The sequence below is a fragment of the Notolepis coatsorum genome (assembly GCF_963971535.1).
Source record: "Notolepis coatsorum genome assembly, chromosome: 16".
In the NCBI taxonomy this organism is placed as follows: domain Eukaryota; kingdom Metazoa; phylum Chordata; class Actinopteri; order Aulopiformes; family Paralepididae; genus Notolepis; species Notolepis coatsorum.
In genome coordinates this window covers 10791240-10801530 of record NC_140180.1, presented here as the reverse complement: position 1 = coordinate 10801530, position 10291 = coordinate 10791240, and the positions used below count along the sequence as shown (strand labels likewise).

The 10291-nt window shown below is 42.6% G+C and overlaps 1 protein-coding gene across 1 annotated transcript in view; it reads left to right on the top strand.

The window, feature by feature from the left end:
• The window catches only part of fgfrl1a (fibroblast growth factor receptor like 1a), a 204359-nt gene that overhangs the window by 189036 nt on the left and 5032 nt on the right, over window positions 1-10291 (top strand). The window contains 2 exon segments of the mRNA XM_084331940.1: window positions 94-106; window positions 9328-9500. Coding sequence (XP_084188066.1) covers window positions 94-106; window positions 9328-9500 — 186 coding nt within the window.

Here is a 10291-nt window from a genome sequence, read left to right as displayed (position 1 = left end):
AGCACCCTGACCCTACAAGGTGGAGGTCATAGTGTTCAGCACCCTGACCCTACAAGGTGGAGGTCATAGTGTTCAGCACCCTGACCCTACAAGGTGGAGGTCATACGTAAGTGTGTTCATGATGGATTAATCACAAGATCAGGTAGAACTGGAGGTGATAGAATGGATTTATCATGAGATCGGGTAGAATTAGGGATGTCCGATATTATCGGCCTACCGATATTATCGGCCGATATTGGCATTAAAATGTAATATGGGAAAATATCGGTATCGGTTTTCAAAGAAATATATATATTTATAATATATATATTTTTTTTACATTTATTTAACCTTTATTTACCCAGGCAGGCAAGTAATAACGAATTGTTATTTTATCTATTGTCAAAAGTATGCATAATGTTGTGTTAATTCCACGACAAGAGATATGTAATGTTAATTACCTGAAATTATTCCATTTTGGGGGGGGGGGGGGGGGACCCTGCATATATCGGTATCGGTTGATATCGGTATCGGAAATGAACACTTTGGTCGCCAAAAACGCCTTATCACGTCATTCCCCGCCATGCTCATTCTGCCAAAGACGCCGTACCACGTCTTTGATATCAATATTTCAAAAATCTGTGATCGCAATCATATTTCTCCCCCGGAGACTTGAGATCTACTGTTGATCCCCTCTCAACTCTCCAACGGTTCAAGAGCGCCATCTGGTGGCCGATCGGCGGATCGCCCAAACTGGAAACAGGAAACGGAAGCTGGTGCTCATTCCAATTCGGTCCGATCACTCGCTAATAGTCCCAGGACTCGAGCTAGACACAATGGATAGCAATCTGTTACCAATAACTCGATAAACAACATGATTTGGACGTATATACTATTATACAACCTGGAGATGGATCGCATATTTCTACATCCCATAATAGGAATATTTCTGCTCCACGCTCATCGCCCAACGCTACGAGGAAGCTACGGGGAGATTCAGCGTTTTTTTTTTAACGTGTTCGATATAAACTGCTCTGATGATTATCACCCACACTAGATGAATCATCTAATGTTGGCCATCAGATGATAAGTAGTAACTTCTAGAAGCACGTCCATTTGAAATTTTTTATCTCGCGCAGATTGCTATCAAACTGTATTTGATCATCAATATAATGCATTTAGGACTATAAATCACGTTCTGGAGAATGCTGCAGAAAACGATAAAAACATACTTATACTTTAGACCGTATTTTAGTATGAATATGTGAATGAAAAAGTATAACGTTGCTACACCCTGAACAATAGATACTTGACGTTGAATGGGCCATAGTAATGTCAATTTAGCAATACAATTTAAAAAGTTATAGCCCTGCAAAGAAGGGGAACTTCTCCATAGACAAATAGAGCTGGCGTGGGATGGTTTATTATGAATATAAGCCTGGCGACCAAAGTGTTAAGAGTTGGACAATATCGGTACAGGTATATCGGATATCGGTAAAAAAGCCAGGTAGAACTGGAGGTGATAGAATGGATTAATCACAAGATCGGGTAGAACTGGAGGTGATAGAATGGATTTATCACCGAGATCAGGTAGAACTGGAGGTGATATAATGGATTTATCACGAGATCAGGTTGAACTGAAGGTGATAGAATGGATTAATCACAAGATCAGGTAGAACTGGAGGTGATAGAATGGATTAATCACAAGATCGGGTAGAACTGGAGGTGATAGAATGGATTAATCACAAGATCAGGTAGAACTGGAGGTGATAGAATGGATTAATCACAAGATCGGGTAGAACTGGAGGTGATAGAATGGATTTATCATGAGATCGGGTAGAACTGGAGGTGATAGAATGGATTTATCATGAGATCGGGTAGAACTGGAGGTGATAGAATGGATTAATCATGAGATCGGGTAGAACTGGAGGTGATAGAATGGATTTATCATGAGATCGGGTAGAACTGGAGGTGATAGAATGGATTAATCACAAGATCGGGTAGAACTGGAGGTGATAGAATGGATTTATCATGAGATCGGGTAGAACTGGAGGTGATAGAATGGATTTATCATGAGATCGGGTAGAACTGGAGGTGATAGAATGGATTTATCATGAGATCGGGTAGAACTGGCTAAATTATGTAAAAAAGGTATCGGGGTGCACGGGTCATGTCTGTTAGGCCTATAGTAGTGTAACTAGTGTTGACCTGACTGTCTGTTATACAGGGTTTGCACAAGGTCCTTGAAGTGCTTAAAGTGCTTGATACATTTTTTTTTTAAAGTCATGGCCTGGAATTCCTTTTTCAATTTCAATTTTTTAACAAGGTGCTTAAATAGTCCTTGAAATTCAAATAAACCATTCGCATTGAAAGTTTTGTTCATCCATGATAAAATTGTTCTGAATCAAGAAATTGAATTTTTTTTAATTTAAAGTGGAACTAATTGTCGGAAATTGTTTTTTTTTCTATAAAAACAGCATTTAAAGGTGAATTGTATCCTTTTTAATTCCCTTTTAAAATGAAAAATAGTGCTTAGGATAGTACTTGAAAGTCCTTGAATTTCATTTTGCAATGTCTGTGGGAACCCTGGTTATAGTAGAGGCTCTGCTGTTTTGCTGTTATTTCCAAGGCCTTGTTGTTCTACCGTTAAGCCCAGAATGTGAGCTATGATTGGCTCTGAGTGGTTCTGTGTATTGGGTTGCATTATATGAAGCTGTGAAGGCTGTGTTTTGAGGTTGGCTGATTTAGCATGGAGCTGTTTGTTGTGGAGTTGATTGACTGATTGTGTGCGTATGTGCACGTGTGTGCGCGCGTGTGTGTGTGTGTGTGTTGAGCTGTGCAGTGCTGAGTGTGATGGTTGTGTGTTGAGTGCTTCAGTCTAGCTCCTTTTTCTCTGTGGCGCACATCTGGGACAGATTACAGTACAGCTGGAGCCTTTTCTCAGAGACACATGTTTCCAAACACACACGCACACACGCACCTACATGCACACACACACGCACACACAGAAAGGAAGTAAATCAAACCGCGGTGCTGCCCGTGTCAAATGTGACATTTTCTCCATCGGTAGAGATTCACTCAGCTGTCAGTCATATTTTCAGATGTTAGAAGTCTAGAGAGAGAGGGAGAGAGAACAGAGGAATGGAGAGAGAGAGAGAGAGAGAGAGAGAGAGAGAGAGAGAGAGAGAGAGAGAGAGAGGAGAGAGAACAGAGGAATGGAGAGAGAGAGGAGAGAGAACAGAGGAATGGAGAGATAGAGAGAGAACAGAGGAATGGAGAGAGAAAGAGAGAGAGAGAGGAGAGAGAACAGAGGAATGGAGAGAGAGAAAGAGAGAGAACAGAGGAATGGAGAGAGAGAAAGAGAGAGAACAGAGGAATGGAGAGAGAGAGGAGAGAGAACAGAGGAATGGAGAGATAGAGGACACAGGAATGGAGAGAGGGAGAGAGAGAGAGAGGAGAGAGAACAGAGGAATGGAGAGAGAGAAAGAGAGAGGACACAGAGGAATGGAGAGAGAGAGAGAGCGGACAGAGGAATGGAGAGAGAGAGGACACAGGAATGGAGAGAGGGAGAGAGAGAGAGAGGAGAGAGAACAGAGGAATGGAGAGAGAGAAAGAGAGAGGACACAGAGGAATGGAGAGAGAGAGCGGACAGAGGAATGGAGAGAGAGAGGACACAGGAATGGAGAGAGGGCAGAGGAATAAAGAGAGAGGACACAGAGGAATGGAGAGAGGGAGAGGACAGAGGAATAAAGAAAGAGGACACAGAGGAATGGAGAGAGGGAGAGGACAGAGGAATAAAGATAGAGGACACAGAGGAATGGAGAGAGAGAGAGGAATGGAGAGAGAGAGAGAGAGAGAGAGAGAGAGAGAGAGAGAGAGAGAGAGAGAGAGAGAGAGAGAGAGAGAGAGAGAGAGAGAGAGAGAGAGAGAGAGAGAGAGAGAGAGAGAGAGAGAGAGAGAGAGAGAGAGAACAGCAGTTAAACGTATTCCCCCTGGTAGGAAAAGCACTTAAACGCTATGATTGGTCAGATCACAGACGGAGCTCTTTGGGTTGTCTCAGGGTTTAGCTCAGGGTGGTTTGCTGTTGAGAGAGCGCTGTTGCTACGCGCTGCTACGAAAAATCACTGACTACTAAAGATGTATGTGTTCTGTCAACACATACAGTATCCAAGGGTAACCAGCAGGGGTGTAAAGTACTTGAGTAATTGTACTTTGTTACAATACTTAAGTACTGTTTTTGGGGGATTTGTACTTTACTCTAGTATTATTAGGTTTGTATACTTGTACTTTTACTCAATTACATTTCAGAGAAAAAAAACATACTTTTTACTCCTTACATTTAAAATGCAGACCTACAAAGTACAAAATCTCGCAGGTCCAACTATTTTAATTAGTATATTTGTTTCTCTGGCCGAACTAACGTTAACGTTACACTTTATTTAAAAACAGCCAATCAAATCCCCATCAATGGAAAATGAACCCGCCCATACCCATGCTGATTGGTCCTTGTGCAAGACTAGAAAGAGGGGATCTTTGATTAAACACCTGCTATCAGAAGAATAGACAGTCAGAAAAAAAGTTTTTACTTTTTACTTTTTAGTACATTTAAAAGTAGAAACTTTTAGACTTTTACTCAAGTGTGTTTTTAGCCAGATACTCTGACTTTTACTTGAGTACGATTTTGAGACGGTACCCATACTTTCACAAGTATAATTTCTGGGTACTTTTTACACCCCTGGAACCAGGGACAACGCTTCTCTAGTTACTCTCCACTTAATGCTCTGCAATGCTGTCACTTTCAGCCAGAAGTTGCAGCAACAACTCATTTGCTTCTACAGGGTATCAGTGGGGTAATAAAAAGTCTTAAAAAGTACTACTCATAATTCTCAATTTAAGGCCTTACATTTCTTTTTTAAAGTCTTAGATTTCATTTGCACTTTTTTGGAGGGGGCAGCCCGGCTGTCGGGAGATGAAATAATATTAAGTAGCTTGGTGCGTCTGGCGAGAGCTTGTATGGAACACAGGAGAATTAAAACTGGCACAGTGCAGTCGCCAGTTCAGTGTTGCTATGTGTTTTTGGTCGTGAAATTGGTGTTACATTTAGCTCTAAGTGGTATTAAAAAGTTTAAGGTCTTAAAAAGTCTTAAATTGAACTAGTTTAAACCCGCAGATACCTTGTTCTAAGTGATGTTTTTTTTATCTTTAGTTTCTGGCTCTTTTTTTATCTTTAGTTTCTGGCTCCTTTAGGTTTTGTCATATTTGTCTAAAACAATGTGTATATTATGCTGTAGGCCTATTGGTCAATTCAAATGCAATCTACTTACAGACGATTTCAGTGGAATTGTGTTGCTAGGTAACAGCTTGGACCCAGGTTTGTTGACATTACAGTAGCACAAACACTAAATGGGTCTATTTAGAATGTTTATGTTGTGCAGTTGGAAAACCTCCTATAGTTGGTTACACTTTTACAATGGCCTCATTTCAGTGTGAGGAACATGGCAACATGATGCGAAATGCACTTCTAGCAATGTGTTCAGTAGAAAGCTATCCGGCTGCACGATAGCTTAGATTAGCACAAATGAGCTAGCCTAGCTGTTGGGCAAAAAGGTTTTAAGCTAGGCTAGCTGATCCGCTAAGCTAGGCTAGCTTGCCGTCTGATAGCATTCTACTGAACAAACAGAGAGGAAATTGTTATAATCTATCTTCTTGTCTGACTCTGGAGAAGACAGTGACCTAAGCATATTTTCCCATGATGTTGGCGTGTTCCTTTAACATCTGCAACTTAGAATGAAATGTTCTCAAAAACATTGTTTGCCGGCATTGGATATAGCTTTTTAAAAGTATCTCGTCAGCCATCTTACAGTGGAGGATCATGATACTCCTGGAAAAGGCCTCTTTCTACCCATTAAAGTTCTTCGGTTGTTCCCAAGTAGACACAGATACTGTATGTGGTGAAAGAGACTCATCTTAAAAAAAAAAAAAAAAAAAAAAGCACGTCTGTACAGTAAGGTTATGCAGACAATCGGGGCCCAATTGTGAAAATTGCCTTTTTCCTGTGTTTCACATTGTTTCTACAGGAGGGTGTTATTCAACACTGAGAAAATGTTAAAATATGTACGTAGTGCTGTTTCTACAGTTCAACTGTGACGAACCCTCCCTCTTGAAACGAACCGCGCAGAATTGCAGCCAAAATCACCGTAGTTAATAACGCGTGTTTATGTGCGCTCGTAAATCTTCTCTACCTAAAGTTGAACCTAAAATGTGTTTCTGACAACCTTTTAATGGTAAATTTGATATGATATCGCTGGATCTTGACGCATATTTGATCCACAACAACTAGTTTGACAGTTTGATCTATTTGATTTAATTTAACAATACAGGCTAGACAGTGCTTGAGCAGCTCGCTCATTACAGGCACAGAAACAGCCCGTTGAGAACAGGACTGAAACAGAGGTAGAGGCTGCTAGAATGAGAACAGGACTGAAACAGAGAGGTATAGAGGCTGCTAGAATGAGAACAGGACTGAAACAGGGGTATAGAGGCTGCTAGAATGAGAACAGGAGTGAAACAGAGGAGTATAGAGGCTGCTAGAATGAGAACAGGACTGAAACAGAGGTATAGAGGCTGCTAGAATGAGAACAGGACTGAAACAGAGGTATAGAGGCTGCTAGAATGAGAACAGGACTGAAACAGAGGGGTATAGAGGCTGCTAGAATGAGAACAGGACTGAAACAGAGAGGTATAGAGGCTGCTAGAATGAGAACAGGACTGAAACAGAGGGGTATAGAGGCTGCTAGAATGAGAATAGGACTGAAACGGAGGTATAGAGGCTGCTAGAATGAGAATAGGACTGAAACGGAGGGGTATACAGGCTGCTAGAATGAGAACAGGACTGAAACAGAGAGGTATAGAGGCTGCTAGAATGAGAACTGGACTGAAACAGAGGGGTATAGAGGCTGCTAGAATGAGAACAGGACTGAAACAGAGGTATAGAGACTGCTAGAATGAGAACAGGACTGAAACAGAGGGGTATAGAGGCTGCTAGAATGAGAACAGGACTGAAACAGAGAGGTATAGAGGCTGCTAGAATGAGAACTGGACTGAAACAGAGGGGTATAGAGGCTGCTAGAATGAGAACAGGACTGAAACAGAGATGTATAGAGGCTGATAGAATGAGAACAGGACTGAAACAGAGAGGTATAGAGGCTGCTTGAATGAGAACAGGACTGAAACAGAGGTATATAGGCTGCTAGAATGAGAACAAGACTGAAACAGAGGTATAGAGGCTGCTAGAATGAGAACAGGACTGAAACAGAGGTATAGAGGCTGCTAGAATGAGAACAGGACTGAAACAGAGAGGTATAGAGGCTGCTAGAATGAGAACAGGACTGAAACAGAGGTATAGAGACTGCTAGAATGAGAACAGGACTGAAACAGAGGTATAGAGGCTGCTAGAATGATAACAGGACTGAAACAGAGAGGTATAGAGGCTGCTAGAATGAGAACAGCACTGAAACAGAGGTATAGAGGCTGCTAGAATGAGAACAGGACTGAAACAGAGGTATAGAGGCTGCTAGAATGAGAACAGGACTGAAACAGAGGGGTATAGAGGCTGCTAGAATGAGAACAGCACTGAAACAGAGAGGTATATAGGCTGCTAGAATGAGAACAGGACTGAAACAGAGGTATAGAGGCTGCTAGAATGAGAACAGCACTGAAACAGAGAGGTATAGAGGCTGCTAGAATGAGAACAGGACTGAAACAGAGAGGTATATAGGCTGCTAGAATGAGAACAGGACTGAAACAGAGGTATAGAGGCTGATAGAATGAGAACAGGACTGAAACAGAGAGGTATAGAGGCTGCTAGAATGAGAACAGGACTGAAACAGAGGTATAGAGGCTGCTAGAATGAGAACAGGACTGAAACAGAGAGGTATAGAGGCTGCTAGAATGAGAACAGGACTGAAACAGAGAGGTATAGAGGCTGCTAGAATGAGAACAGGACTGAAACAGAGGTATAGAGGCTGCTAGAATGAGAACAGGACTGAAACAGAGGTATAGAGGCTGCTAGAATGAGAACAGGACTGAAACAGAGAGGTATAGAGGCTGCTAGAATGAGAACAGGACTGAAACAGAGGGGGGTATAGAGGCGTCATACTAGAATGCATAATCTGAGTTTTATTTTTTTCAGCAAAAAAAGTACAGACATGTTTAGGGGACCTCAAAGACCCATATTAACTTGTTGAAAAGGACTAAAATATGTCCCCTTTAAGTTCTATTGGTCCTGATAGAGAAATGAGGCCAAGGTGAAGGACTGGAGCTGCTCATCGTCAAAAAGGGGTGGTGGGGTTGACTGTTATATAAGTTTCATGTGCGTGACATCACTGTGAGCGTTTACAAAAGATACTTTTCAATGTCAGGTGGCTTCTTTTTTCCCCCCCTGTCTGTATTGGACTGAAACGAAGAAAGGCTCGTCGACAGAACTGCGAGTTACCGTTTCTACAGTACGCCATAAAGGCAGGCGAGGGTGTAAAGTGCTGAATAACAGCTGATACGTCAAGAATAAAATGCTTTCAGAGCACATAGTATGTTGTTCTGTTCTCACCGTGCTTCTCTTGTTTTTATCCTCGGCGTTGGAGCTTTTTAGTTGCTGAGGGTTGCATTGAGTTTACAATGAGTTCCAGAGCTCCGTTAGTGTAGCCCAGTGGATTTGAACCCGGGAGCGTAGGATCCACAGGCGGGCCGCACTAACCAGCTGAGCTTAAGGGTCAGACCCGTCAGCAGGTGCCGGTTGACTGTGACCGACTCATTAGCAGTCGACAGTCGTCCTCCCCCAGAGAAGTGCTTCCTCATATGTTCTTTCGTTCAAGCGCGAGCTTTCCCAGGGTTAAGGCATTAAGGCACTGAGATCCCATCCCTGTTGCTACGTGAACCTGGATACAGATTCACAGGTCAGTGAGATCCCACCATTGCTACCAGTGTTGCCCAGTGGATTTGAACCTGGGACCATAGGAGCTGAGCTAAATGGTCCGACCCCTTTTGAGCGATTGAGCGATTCATCCGTAGTTTACAGTACGCTTCTTCCTAGCGCTCTCTCACGCTTCCTCTGAAGCTGTTGCTGCCGGTTGCATTCGTTTACTGATGGCATTAGTCTAAGTGTCAGTCTCTCTAAAGCCAGGGAATTATTTGAATCATACGAACGCCTAAGCTCACTATTAGTTACAATGAAGTGCAAAATTGACATAAACGTGTTGAGACTGAAGTTCGCTCAATAATTATTTATTTTTCTCCTCGTCTCTCTCTTCCTATCTATCTGTATTCTCTCTCCCCCCCCCCCCCCACCTGTAGAACGTACCAACTCCAAGCCCGTCCTGACCGGCACACACCCGGTCAACACCACGGTGGACTACGGGGGAACCACCTCCTTCCAGTGCAAGGTCCGCAGCGACGTCAAGCCCGTCATCCAGTGGCTGAAGAGGGTGGAGCCAGGAGACGAGAACAAGTTCAACTCCACCATCGAGGTACATGCAGCACACACACACGTCTTTTTATTTATTTTATTTATCCTTTATTTATCCAGGAATGTCCCAGTGAGATACAAGATCTCTTCTTCCAGCGAGTCCTGACCAACACGGCACACAACAAGTTTCAACATAAAAACAGGGCATATAGAATATACAGTACATTAAACAAAAAACATACAAATCAAACACAAACACAGAAGGCCATTTTTGTGCAGTGGCAAGAAGCATAATCAGATCAGCAATAGCATCGGGTAAAACAGTTACATGTTTCATGAAGGGCTAGTCGTGGCATACCTTTAAAAGCATTCACAGTAGGAAGTGCCTCTAGACAAAGTTTCACTTGCAGCGTATTCCATAAAAAGGGAGCATAGTGGGAGAATGCAGCTTTACCAAGCTCTGACTGCATCTGACTGACACATACACACACACACACGCACACATGCGCACACATACGCACACAGACACACACACACACACACACACACACACACTCACACAAAAACAACAGTTCTACCTACACAACAAATGCTTTTACTGTACATGTTCTGTTCTTGGCCATTCTAAACAGTGTTAAAACTATGTGTTTCCTTCAAATGACTGGTCTTGGTTCCTCTGCAGGTGGGGGGCCATCGCCTGGTTCTAAACAGTGTTAAAACACTGTGTTGTTGATTCTTCTGCAGGTGGGGGGCCATCGCCTGGTTCTAAACAGTGTTAAAACACTGTGTTGTTGATTCTTCTGCAGGTGGGGGGCCATCGCCTGGTTCTAAACAGTGTTAAAACAGTGTGTT